Source organism: Notothenia rossii, assembly GCF_949606895.1.
Source record: "Notothenia rossii genome assembly, chromosome: 4".
Lineage (NCBI taxonomy): Eukaryota > Metazoa > Chordata > Actinopteri > Perciformes > Nototheniidae > Notothenia > Notothenia rossii.
The window spans coordinates 48,081,454-48,095,137 of NC_136902.1; the positions used below are offsets into that span (position 1 = coordinate 48,081,454).

The 13,684-nt window shown below is 42.1% G+C and overlaps 2 protein-coding genes across 2 annotated transcripts in view; one reads left to right on the forward strand and one right to left on the reverse strand.

Annotated features, from left to right (window-relative positions):
* The window catches only part of LOC307035770 (uncharacterized protein), a 30,185-nt gene extending 19,378 nt beyond the window's left edge, over positions 1-10,807 (forward strand). The window contains exon 5 of the mRNA XM_079675462.1: positions 8,028-10,807. Coding sequence (XP_079531588.1) covers positions 8,028-8,153 — 126 coding nt within the window. The 3' untranslated portion in view covers positions 8,154-10,807. The remainder of the gene's footprint in view (positions 1-8,027) is intronic.
* On the reverse strand, positions 224-6,241 carry LOC307035769 (uncharacterized protein). Its single transcript, XM_079675461.1, has 6 exons — positions 5,622-6,241; positions 4,634-5,259; positions 4,028-4,346; positions 3,518-3,572; positions 3,017-3,170; positions 224-827 (listed from the first exon to the last, which is right to left on the reverse strand). Exons 2-6 carry the CDS (start codon positions 4,642-4,644, stop codon positions 701-703), a joined length of 666 nt encoding a protein of 221 aa, XP_079531587.1. The 5' UTR covers positions 4,645-5,259; positions 5,622-6,241; the 3' UTR covers positions 224-700.
* Positions 10,808-13,684: the final 2,877 nt, after the last annotated feature.

Consider the following 13,684-nt stretch of genomic DNA (forward strand, 5'->3'; position numbering starts at 1 on the left):
CTGAACTTTTCTCCCACTGCTGTTGCACCCTACTGGCTCACCTGTCAGTGAGGAAGGAGGAGCCCCCTCCAGGAGGATGTAGCGACTCCGTCCTACACCTCCCACTCAACATTCCCCGCTGACAGGCACTGCCCCAACCTGTAGGAGAACATGCAGTGACAAATATCACCCTCCCAACTTCCCTCCCCCCGAACATGGGGGATTTGAACCCAAAGAATCTGTGGTGGTGGGCAATAATTTTACCCCTCGCTACCTGAGTGCCATACAAATGTTTTTTTTTTAAGACATTTCCATACAATTGTAAAACCCTAACATGAACATACATTCAAGTATGTAAAATAACAGCAACAATAACCTTTTTCTTAACACCATGATGTTAGAGGTCGGGCTGTGTGTACATGTGCGCCTCAAGATCAAATTAGTAGTTATAAATTCCTCCCAATGTTTGCCACTGCTGTTGCACCCTACTGGCTCACCTGTCAGTGAGGAAGGAGGAGCCCCCTCCAAGAGGATGTAGCAACTCCGTCCTACACCTCCCACTCAACATTCCCCGCTGACAGGCGCTGCCCCAACCTGTAGGAGAACATGCAGTGACAAATTAAAAAAAAGTAAACTTTTTTTTTTTTTAAGTGTGTGTGTGTTGGTATGTTTAGTCCAAAAGTCCAGTCCAAAAAGTTCGGTTTTGAGCTTTGAGGAAAGCTCACATGTGCCAGTCAAATTCCTTCAGCTCAGTCACGAGCTTCGACAGTTTTGGAGGAATGTGATGCTGTTTCTTCCCCTTCATCTCAGCCTTGGACCCTCGGTCAGGATTCATTCCAAAGAAAACTCTAAGGAAACAGAAATATGTTTAGCTGCACATGCAACTAAATGAATGAAACTGAACTAAAGAGTAACATGCAGACAAAGCTGAGATACTACTTGTAGTGTGGCTCTACAGGAGTGGAGCCGTCTAAAATAGCATACATTTGTTTTCTCCACCATGCCCGTGTGTGTGTTTCCATCTACAGCTAATGTTGCAAAATACTACTACTACAATAACACTTTGCTCCTGTAAGCTGAGCAACTCAGACAACGTGCTGTTAAAGTCTGCTCATCACCAACATACTATACTGGAAATCTCAGCATAACCCGTGCACCTGTGACTTGTGTGGATATACTGTACGTGCAATGAACGATCTCAGGGCACCGTTAACTCAGTGCATGAGTAGCACAGCTAGTAGTAGTCGCTAGTAGTCACGAGTGCTGAAAGAAGTTGTGACGATTGATAACAAACTTTTAATCTGAAATGTATGTCTAAAATTAATGAACAATGAGTAATGGTCTATTTTGTGACAAAAAAATATATAATTTACATGAGCCGTCAAAAATGGCCGGCGAGTCTGTTGTAAACAGTGCTGTCCGGGAAGATTGTTTCAATGACAGTGGGACCTCTTTCTGGTCCCTCTGAACCCGTTCTGGATCACCACTCCTCGGTGGTGGTAATAGGTTTGCATTTGAGAATACAAACATTATGCACCTTTACAATATGAATTAACAAAACTATTATTTTGTGCTGACAAACTAGGCTATATAGTGTATTTAGTGACTTTTCCTGTCATAATCACCACTGTGACATAGCCTACAGCAGCCTACTGTAGCAGCCTCTATATTTTATATGTAAAATGTCTTGGTATTTGCTACATTTATCGTGGAGTTGTGTGTTTGTTAAACATACATATACAATTTAGAGGTGACAGTGTGCGGTGTTATAGTTTGTTAAATGCACAGGTGAACATTTGACAGGAGGAGTTACTAAATCCACAATGGTTTTGGTTATTGGCTACATACTATAGGTGGATCATGTTTGTTTGTATTCTCATAATGCAGACCAATTCACATAATCACGATAGGCGAGTTGTGATCCAGTGCACAAAGACGGAGGTCCAGATTTCATTGCAGCAGCTTTACAGGCAACCAAGGTAAAGAGGGTTGATTTATTTGCATCGATTATGATTGTACACAGTCTATATACATTTTAGTCACAAAATAGATAACATAGTTGCTCAATTTTGATTTCACACATACAACCACTGCATTAAAACTGCATCTAAATTTGCTACTTTCAATATCGCAGTCTACTTGTCAGATTTCAGTCAATCTTAAGTGTGACACAACCACTAAGCTCATCTGCAACAAGAGCACAGGCGTCAAACGTTGAGTGGAGTGGTAACTGTGACACTCGGTGCAAATGTACACGTTACACAACAAGTATTAACATTGGGGCATGAATCCTGGTATGGATTTTGTTATATTAGTCACAAAAGCAGCTCACATAGAATAGCCTAAATGTGTGTCTTTGGTTAAAGAGATAGCTCAGAGATAGTTGTTAGGAATATTGTACATGTTTTCCCAATCACCCAGTGTCAGAGCCTAATAAATGCCAAATGCCTTAGGGCAGACCTTTTCTATGTACTTGGTGTAGTCTGAAGTTATATGAAAGAGCATGGGCCTTCAACAGGAAGCTGCAAAATGTGCTGCCTGTGTTATAGGAACATTTATTAAGTATTGAGGGTTTAAGTGATTATATGTTTGATAATACACATTAACATGAAACAAACAATAGAAAAGATCATGTGTAAGCAAACAAACTTTACACAACACTGGTGATAGTGCTGTCAAACAGGTCTATGAACTCTATGAAAAAGTTGAATCTGCAATACAATTTTAGGCAGTATTTGGGTCCCTGGTTCATCTCTCTCAGCTAAGGGGTCCTTGGACTGAACAACATTGAAGACCCCTGTCAAAGAGCAATGAATATCTTGGCTCGATTGTAGAGTGTCAATGGGATCAAAACATATAATATATATTATATTTAATAATCATGATCCCATAAGCATCCTGGAATTGAGCACAACTATGCTAGTAATCTAAGGGACGATGAGTGGATACCTTTTTACATGCTTTGTCTGGTGGGAAGCCCTCAGTCTCAGAATTTGAATACCCCAGCTTATACATTTCAAAACAATGAGCTGCTTACCTTTGCATGAATTCCAGGGTAAGAGACATCTCCTTTGGATATTCAATGTTGCAGACATAAAACAAGCAGAAAGCATAGCTCAGGGCCACAATGGGGGAGGTGATGTGGTCATTCACAACTTCCTGATCAACAGCAATCTGGAATAGATGGTCACCTTAAACATAGATCACAAAAACAATATGTATTAGTAATTTAAAAAAATAATAACGTACACACGTGCCAAATCTTCCATACTCAGCCCAAACACAGGTTATGGTAAGAACAAGCAACAAATACTTTGAAAAGGTATTCTACATTTAGTTTGTCAGACTTTACATACAAGTGTACTTAAATTTAAAGATTTTGGCCCTAATCAACATAGTTCTGAGCACCATTTACAAAACAAAATCAACCAACTCTATACCTTTTCATCACAACAAATCGTCTCATCAGTAAACCTAAGAACAAATGGAGAACATATCTCCAAGCTTGCTGGGATGCAAAAATGATTCAACTACAAACCTCTGATTAGGATGCATGGGGTACAGGGGAGGCTGAGTTCAGCATCTGCGGAGTACTGTTTTCGAAAAATAAAACAACAAAGATACACATATGAATGTGTTGATTTTATGTTTCCAATGTACGCAAACACACAGTCAGGCAGGCAAATAGACCATCTGCCAGCGTCTGTATCAGAGGCAACCATAGACAATAATGTTAATAGTAGTTATAAAAAAATATTGTTTACACAAACATAATCGATTAATGTTAGGATCAGAATCCTTTTCGGTCAGGGGGGGAAAGTCTGTCCTTACAAGACCTTGTTCTATTAGGGGACAGCATTTGGTCCTCCAAGACAGAGGAGCTCTGCCGGGATGGAAGTGTATAATTATATGAGGGATTTTCTCCTGGTCGGGAAAATAAATCAAGGATTTTACTGATTTCTTTTTATCTTCGTTTCCAGGAGAGATGGTTTACCAATTTCGATATTATCAGCAGCGCAAAGTGGGGTTTAAAATCCATAAAATGTACCTCATTTTTGCAGAAAAGGTGATCAGGGTTTTCCTTGAAGTATCTCACAATGCCACAGATCAGCTGTACTGGACCTTCACCCATCTTCATCCCTTTGGTGTCAAGGAAGTTGTTGATGCCCGGTTCTTTTTTGGAAAGCTCCTGTGCCAGCTTGTTTTGTAACGAAAAGCCAAGGAGTCTAGATGCATGATCAAACAGGTGAGCAGCTTCAAAAAGAAATGGCCACGCTTCCTTTAGGACCTTTACATTGGTTCCGTCGTTGATGGTTTCACGCTGGATGGGATATGTTTCAGCCATCAGTTTTCGAAACAGATGACTCCTAAAGATATGAGGCAACAGTTAATCAAACTAATAAATTCAATCAATAATAAAACAAATGATCAATATAAATACAGATAAATCAATTTCGGGTGAAAATAGCTGATATACAAGCGCACAACGAGTCCCATTGTGAACTTGTAGATCAGTTATTTTTTGTTAGTTATACAAAACCAATTTGAATTGATATACCAAAAATAAATCAAACTCAAATATTAGCCTCTCAATTACTCAATCAAAAAGTAATCCATACATACACAAGAACATAATGGATGGTTGGAGCCCTACCTGAGGATCATGGGTTTTGAAGGCACTTTTCAATTCATTTCGTTTTGACAGCAGTTCTGCTCTACTCTCAGTTCCCTTTACAGCAACATCCCACTCCACACATCCATAACGATCGGAATTTCTTGACTTTTTCTTCCGCTGAACTTCACCCTCTCCACCCTCTGCTCGCCTCTTTCCTGGGGTTGATGTTCTCTTAATATTTTCAACTCTGTTTTCTAGCTGGGTAAAGAGAGGACCACAACCATCTTTTGCAAACGGCATATTTCCAAAGGGCTCTGTCTGTTTGAAAGACAGAGGATATTGTCCTACAATGTTCTTGGCGATTTCCATCAGCTTGGATCTACCAGGTCTTCCAGGGTGTTTATGGAGGTAATCATCAACAACGATCCGAACCATCTGTAGTCTTTCTTTCGACTTTACCCATTTATTTTCACCCAACACATCCATGAGCTTTGAGGGCATTTTGTGCCATGGTATGGAATATGGCTCACAGGATGGGGAGTGGGCAGATGGGGTATGGGCAGGTGGTGCTTCAGGTGGTGTTGGGGACAGATCATCACTCTGTGGCAGAGGTGTAGATGTAGGGCCAGGGCCAGGGCTTCTGAACTGTGGTGCAGCTTGTGAATCTATGGATGACATACCCCATAAATTAACCACATCACCGATGCTACTAATTAATTAATACACTGGTTTTCAATGTCCGTTGGAGACCACCAGGGGTACAAATGGACCCTTAAGGGTCTGTGAATTTGTACAGACAGTATACAGGGTTGGGCAATATATTGATATATCATATGAGATTATTGAATAGGATTTTGGGTATCATATTGTGATACCTGTTGTGTTTTCCTGATTTTAAAGAATGAACTGAACTTACCCAACTGTTAACATTACATAGTCATAAATACATAATGGTGATATTTGATTTTGTCGGTGTTGTCCACCCCTCAGTACTGTGCAGATTAGGGTTACAAATAAAAAAACTTACCTCCTTGGAAAGCCTTAACGAGTCTTCTGCACTGAATGAGTGGCAGAGTGTCCTGAATGTCCGGGGCATCCACAAGGATCAGGTCATCTTCACATTGAACTCCTAATTCCACCAGTCTAGCCATGAGTGCATCCATCTTATCACTACTGAGCGATGGTATGGCTTTCTTAACCACATCTTTCACAAGCTCCATGTTGGCATGTGTTTAAGAGGAATGAGCAACCTCGCACCTCTCTGGTAAGAAGAAAGTGGATAATAATCATTAAGTTTGTCCAGATTTTGGCAGCTGTATTGACCGCAGTGTTTGGGGGGAAAACACTGTGCCAATGGAAGCTAACGGGAAGCTAACGTTAGCCCGCGTCCTTTTGCAATACTACTTTTAATCCAGATGTAACCACAACATAACACACACACCTTCAAATGTCAACGAAGCCTATCGAATATATATTAGTCGATATGATACTATTATAGCTGTATTGACCGCAGTGTTTGGGCGGAAAACACTGTACCAATGGAAGCTAACGGGAAGCTAACGTTAGCCCGCGGCCTTTTGCAATACTACTTTTAATCCAAATGTAACCACAACATAACACACACACACCTTCAAATGTCAACAAAGCCTATCGAATATATATTAGTCGATATGATACTATTATAGCTGTATTGACCGCAGTGTTTGGGGGGAAAACACTGTACCAATGGAAGCTAACGGGAAGCTAACGTTAGCCCGCGGCCTTTTGCAATACTACTTTTAATCCAAATGTAACCACAACATAACACACACACCTTCAAATGTCAACGAAGCCTATCGAATATATATTAGTCGATATGATACTATTATAGCTGTATTGACCGCAGTGTTTGGGGGGAAAACATTGTGCCAATGGAAGCTAACATTAGCCCGCTGCCTTTTACAATACTACTTTTAATCCAAATGTAACCACAACATAACACACACACCTTCAAATGTCAACAAAGCCTATCGAATATATATTAGTCGATATGATATTATTATAGCTGTATTGACCGCGGTGTTTGGGGGGAAAACACTGTGCCAATGGAAGCTAACGTTAGCCAGGTTGGAAAGATACTAATAAAACAACAACACACAAACCTGCGAAAATAAACTAACCATAAATACAAACTTTACCTATCAATTCAATGAACTGGCCAACTTTTGCACGGGGGGATACTGCTTAAGGACTATATTCTAACTGGGGCCAGTTAGAAGAGAGTTACCTGCCAGACGTACACGTAATAAAACAAATATTTAACATTAACACAAATGTTATGTTTACCATAAATGTCCTTTTTGATTAAGAAATGAGGTTCCATTCCCAAATTAAACACAATGAACCAACCTACCGAGCAGACTTTCAGGTTCACTTTCAGTGCGGGATTCCTGTAATGGCGGCCACAGATATTTTTTACCGTGCAAAAGCACCCACAATGCAATGCGCAACCAGTGTTGCCAGATTCTGTGAGGGACACAAACAAGCCACAAGGTCTAGAGAAAATAAGCCCAAAAGAAGTGAAGTGGGCCACATGAGCACTTTAAACCTATACAGCAACTATTAGAAAATAGCAGATCACAACGTGCCGCGACGCGACGCGTTGTGAGCTTGTAGACCTGCTATTTTCAAATAAAATCTTGGGGGAAACTTATAATAAGCAGACCTGGCAACGCTGTTTTCAACGGCAAAAGTAATGTAAAAGTCGATTACAGTACTTAAACAGTAAAATTTTACACCACATTGGCCATCATTTTACGGATTTTTCTTAGAGTGTATAGTCTATATTAAGAACGAAAAAAATCATAACATATATATATCCTTTTTTGTAAACATATGACAAATGTGTGAGGGTGATGACGTCAGAGCATCGTCCTATGTGCCAGGGCTTAGCCCCGGACAGCCCCAGCCCAATTTAACCCCCGGGTATTTGAGAGGGTGCTCCTATATGGCATTACCCCGCTGAAGCTCACCAAAGTTTAACATATTTCATAGTTCAAAGTTTTTGTCAATTGTTTTGTTTATTGGTCAAATACTGGTTTCTAATGGTTTCTGAGGAGTTTTACTGGAATGAAAGAACACAGAGTCTACAGAAGCAAAAAAGCAGCATACTGCATTAAACCTGACCTTCACAGAGAGGTTGAAGTTCATGTGGAAAGGAGGCTTCAGTAGTCTGTCTGCACTCTGTTTAGTTTTGCTATCTTACTATCAATATAGTAAATGTGAGGTAAAGTGTGTAGCCAATGTAACCGGTTAGAACTCAAAGTTGGAATGAGGTCTTAAAATGTATGGAAAGGGTCTTAAAAAAGGTCTTAAAAGGTATTAAATTTGACTTCAGGATTCCTGCATATACCCTGCACCAGTATATCCTGGTTATGACAGATCTGTTTTCCAGGTATGCTGTGGCAGTGCCCACCAAGGACCAGACAGCCCAGACGACGGCGAGACATTTGTGGACCGCTCTCATCCAGCCTTTCGGGTGCCCAGAACGGTTCTTGACGGACCGAGGAGGTGCCTTTGAGTCTGAGGTAATGCGACAGCTCTGTGAATTGTATGGCTGTACAAAGAGCCGCACTACCCCATACCATCCCCAGGGAAATGGGGCCTGTGAGCGTTTCAACAGAACTTTGCTGTCATTATTGGGCACACTGGGTGCAGAGGAGCAGGTACGGTGGAGGGAAAAGCTGCCAGCTTTAGTTCAGGCTTACAACAACACTGTACATTGTAGCACTAAATTGACTCCCTACTTTATACTGTTTGGCCGTCACGCCAGACTGCCTGTTGATCTGTGTGTAGGTGTTGTCCCCCCACAGAAAAAGGGAACAATTAATGGCTGGGTGAGAACACACCATCAGACACTGCTTGAAGCATATAGCCGGATACGAGCTCATACCAAGCAAAGGCAGAACTGAGACCAGGCACGGTATGATAAAAAGGCCCATGCTATCCCCTTGTTGCCCGGAGGGAGGGTGCTGATCAGGAACTTTAGACGGAGAGCCAGAGGCAAGTTGGAACCACATTGGGTGCCTTCTCCCTATGTTGTTGTCTCACAGGTACGGCCTGGCCATCCAGTGTATAGTATCCGGCCCCAAGGGAATGAAGGACCGATACGGACGATGCACCGCAACAACCTGCGTCCCTGCCCAGCAGGATTATGGACTGAATCTCAGGTGTGTCCTCAAGAAATTGATTCCCAGCCTAAACAGCCTGTATTCTTGTTGCCTTTTGCCCCTGTAGCTAGGTGGGATTCCCAGCCTACTCCAGTCATACCAGGCTTAGTCCCTGAGCCAGAGCACTTTAGGGAACTAGAGCAGGTCCCAGCTCAGTTGGACCCTGAGCCTCAATTGGAGGGTGGGCTTGTGCCAGGGGAAGGACAAGGCCCTGTGAGAAGGTCGCAGCGTCAACATTTTGGGGTGCCTCCACAAAGGTACCAGGTCTAAGGGGTAGTCGGGACAACCACCAATATCGGGGGGGGGGGGAAATGTCGCCAGTAGGGATGGGATTTTTGCATGTCAAATGATGATGCGTTATATTTACTGTGTGTATATGTATTTTAAGCAGAAGTGGGGACAAATGTGTGTTTTCATTCATAAAAAGGGGTTAGCTGTCAGGTGGGCGGACTATGTGTGCTGTCGCAGCTGGTGTGTATCAGCTGGATGAGGGCAGAGTGATTGGCTGCTGCCTGCCCAGCCTTCCATGGAGCCACGTGGATTGGCCGGTGGTTGCTTAACCTCTTAAGCACTGAGCCTGTTTTTCAGGTTTCAGGCTCCAAAATGCCACGAACACAGCAAAGACTATATCTTCACTTCTAAAAGGGGTACATTAATAATATTTTCTCTCAAAGCAAGGTTACATCTGTGAGTTGGATATAGACGTGTCAGAATCAATCTAGATGTTTTTATTTTAAACGAAATTCAGATGGAACATATTAAAAACATGTAAATTATAATGTGCGCCTAAAAAAAACAACATTACTTATAGTGAAAACCACCCTTGAATGATAGGTTAGTAGACTAAAAGCTTTAGGAATCCAAACTATAACATATAATAAGTACCCTGTATCAAGATTCATGAAAAACAAGTGAAATTTGACCTTTTTAGAGAGGTTTAGAAAAATAAAGTCCAGGCGGACTCACCTCTGGATAATTTGGGAACCATCGGTTCCATTTGACCTTTTTCACTGTAAAAATAATTGTATTACTTTGAATTATCACTATAGGTATTAATTCCATCCAAATACAACTGTTGTGAAAAAAGTAAATTAAATTAAATTAAAAAAACATACTCTGTTATCCTCTTAGGCCCCACAATGCTAACAGTGAGCCTCTGGATTAGCCCCGAGCGAAAAATGCTAACCTATTATGCACCGGAAATCACTCCTAGCTCCCTTATTACTTATCCCAGCTGCACATCCAACACATCGTTTATGATCGTAAAGACACATAATCTAACGGTGCCCACCTCAACACTGAAAGATACACACTTGCAACGTTATCAACAAAAACCTAAATCAAAAGAAGTGGCGCTAGGTAGCTACACAATGTTAACGTGGCTTACCTTTGTCTTTGTCTGGTCTAAACTGGTCTTCAATGGCATTAAAACGATAAAAACGATGATTTAGTTAATCCATAGGTTAATATCCAATGTGGCTGTGTCCCCTTTGAAATGTTCTGATAATCTATAAGCAATAAAACTGCAATTCCGTTATCTGCTGTCCGCTCTGTGCTACGTGCGCTCTGGGTCCTGCAATTCCTGCTTCCTTACGTAGTAAACAATAAGTAAAGTCTGCGGCGTAAAGTGCTTACGCCGGCTTGCATTCTTCATACTTTACGCAGGACCATATCTCTGGAACCCATTGGTCGATTTGGGTGATTTACACCTTTTTCTTAACCAAAATATCCAATAGAATCGAGGGGGAATTCCCAAATCCACGTAAACATTACCATAGAACTATATAATAGAGAAGCAAACAAAGCACTACCTGAAATTACAAGCCTGGACGGCAAAACCTTATACCCAGTATGAGGGCTCTCAAGTTTTGAACAGAGTTCAGAGTGAGATTTTGGCAACTTCTGGCTCCCCTCAAAGTTCCCATGAAGCCCTCGGTACCGCGAATGTCAACAGGGGGGGGGTGCTAGTGGAGTATGAAGCCCTCTGTATCGCGAATGTCAACGGGGGGGGGGGGGGGGGGGGTTGCTAGTGGAGTGCACGCGTCTCAAACAAGCTTAATTTGTTTACAAAATTGCGGCGCAACTTGGTGGGCGGTACCCTGGAAAGAGATCTCTGCGTGAGAAATACAAGGTGTGGCGTGTGAGCGTGTGAATGGAGTGAAATGCGTGTGTCTCACGCCAAATGCGTGAGACTTGAGAGCTCTGCAGTATATTGCCATAAATATGATGGTGGATTATCAGTAAAAAATTATACGTGACACAAAGGCATTGGATTAACCTTGAGCGGCGTTTTTATTCCGGTGGACACAACTTTTGATCACAAATCAAAAAAGGTAAGATGTAATTATTGTAATATTTTTGAAACCGGATGTTGTTTACTTTCTCTTTTCTGGCTGATAGCTCCGCAATTCGGGGTCCTACAGTGATGACATTACATGTGTGGAATCTGTGGAGTCTCAGCTTTAATCGTATATCTTGTTTGTGCAGTGACGATAAGTAGTAAGCGCATTGCTACCGTGAGTGCTGTGCAAAAGTCCGTTAGCATTAGTTAGCATTTTTCCGCTCCATGCTAATTCAAAGGCTTGGTATTACTCTTGTGTTTCTTTTAGCTAAAAATGGTTCATATTGTTAGTTAGCTGAGTTTCTTATTGTTAAAAGGGTATGGAACATTAATAGTTTCATAAATGTTAAGAAGCCCTGAGACATAGTCTCGTAAAAAAACTGTGGGGGGGGGTCCACCGGGGGGACACTCGTGCTTAAGAGGTTAAAGCGAGGACCCGGGACATTTACCGGGAGAGCCGGGAGAACGGAAAAGATGAAGCTACGAGGCGAAGAGGGAACGGGAAGCAAGGCTCTGGACGGATCAACGAGGAAGCGACCGTGAGGTGGAGGTCCATTGTGGAAGTTCTGCTGCACTGCGATTTGCTGTACGGCTGCCAGCCGCTGATCGACGGGTCGGTTGAAGGCAGCATTGTAACGTTCCCAAGTTCCTGTTTATTGCAACGCTCCCAAGTTCCTGTTTATTGCAACGCACTCAAGTTCCTGTTATTGCAACGCACTCAAGTTCCTGTTATTGCAACGCACTCAAATTCCTGATCATTGCAAAGTCCTCAAGTTCCTGTCTTTTGCACCGCGCGCTTGTTCCTATCAGAGCCAGTGCGCATCTGAGTCGGACGTGCTCCGAACTATTGGGAGACGCACGCCAAGTCTCCAGCTGCTGTCTTCCAACCAGATCCCTGGGTCGCTCAGTATTGGAACACGCTGCGCTTAAGGAAGGGTGAGAGAAATAACTTTGAACTCCTCTCGGTCTGAGGTGTTCCTGACCGAGAGCGGACCCATAATCATTTTAACTCGGGCCATGTCTTGGCAGGCTGTCACTGGTTAAATGAACAAAGGGAGTATGGAGTGCAAATAGTGCCACTCGTTGTCATTTGGCCACCAGTGCCAGTGACTGTTCCATTTTTACTCCTTAGCGGCCAGTGAGTGGGAGAGCATGTGCATTGTGTGATGTGTGTAGTGCTTTCTTTAAATAGACGTGTCATGTATCTAGTGACTCCCTGATAGAAGTTTCATTTGTGTAGTGATTCCCTAATAGAAGTGCCATGTGTTTGCGTTATTTGCATGCTTTTGTGATCTTTTACTGTTAGTTGTACTATTAATAGAGAGCCGCAGTGACGCGTCGTAAAACCCGGAAGTAAGTTAGCATTTTTAGCACTTCCGGTTCCTTCCTCAAAAAGCAATGCATTTTTTCCATAGGTTTTTGGAAAATAACTCGAAATAAGGTCTGTGGTTGACACAAATTTAAGAGGTAATTGACGTTTTGTTCTACGACATTAAATACATCAGCAGTGACCCCACTGGGGATTTTTGAAGAGTTTACGTGTCTGAAAAACGATGGTTGTTACCGAATGGCTGAATAGGGCTACAGAAATTGTCGAGGCCGTTGTACGTCATTACGCCGAACACGTAAACACTCCCGCTAAGTTTGTTTTCCCCTGTGTTCTGCTTAAAAGCAAGTACCTGCCTATCTTTAGTATCTGTATATCTATATCTGACCATTAGAATCTGTATTTTTGAAATTGTCGTTTTTAACACCGTAGTTTTACAAATTATAGAATAATTAATTACCAGTGTTTTCCAATTTTACTCGGCAGTTCGTTTCGTTGGCTAACGTTAGCTAAAGCTAGCGCTACTAGTTAGCTACGCAATGGTTTGTTGCTTTGCTCCGGGTTGCAGCCACAGGTCTTCGCATGAAACGTGCTTGTTCTATCGTTTCCCGGCCAATGTTTTCCAAAGGAGAGTGTGGATTCGTGCCATGAGGTAAGCTGACGTTACATTTTTGTCCATGTCACGGTGAAATGTAAATCATGGGTAGTGACTGTATCGCCGTTATAGAGATGGCGCTGCTGAAAAGACCGCAACACAAGTAAAGATAATGAATACATCCTATTAAAACCTGTGTGGCTTATATGATAAGTCTTATTAGTACAAGCAGCATAACGTTTCACCATTTAACTAAAGATTGTAGTCAGGGAAATCAGTTTGACATATTGAACTAATAACATGGTGTCTTCACAGGTCTCACTAAAAAATCTATTAGAAAGCTGCAGCTGATTCAGAACACCGCTGCTCGAGTCCTCACTAACACTAAGAAAGTGGATCACATCACTCCTGTTCTGAAGTCTTTACACTGGCTTCCTGTGTGTCAAAGAATATATTTCAAAAATACTGCTGCTGTTTATAAAGCACTGAATGGTTTAGGACCAAAATGCATTTCTGACCTCCTGCTAAATGATGAACCATCCAGATCTCTCAGGTCTTCAGGGACTGGTCAGCTTTCTGTCCCCAGAGTCAGAACTAAACATGGTAAAGCAGCGTACAG

What these genes read in the sequence shown, in the direction of transcription:
- LOC307035769 (XM_079675461.1), bottom strand. An exon ending in ACCTTTTCTGCAAAAATGAG is followed by an intron (nt 3,573 to 4,027) that starts GTACATTTTATG and finishes TTTCGAAAACAG; the next exon opens with TACTCCGCAGATGCTGAACT. An exon ending in CCCATGCATCCTAATCAGAG is followed by an intron (nt 3,171 to 3,517) that starts GTTTGTAGTTGA and finishes TCTATGTTTAAG; the next exon opens with GTGACCATCTATTCCAGATT.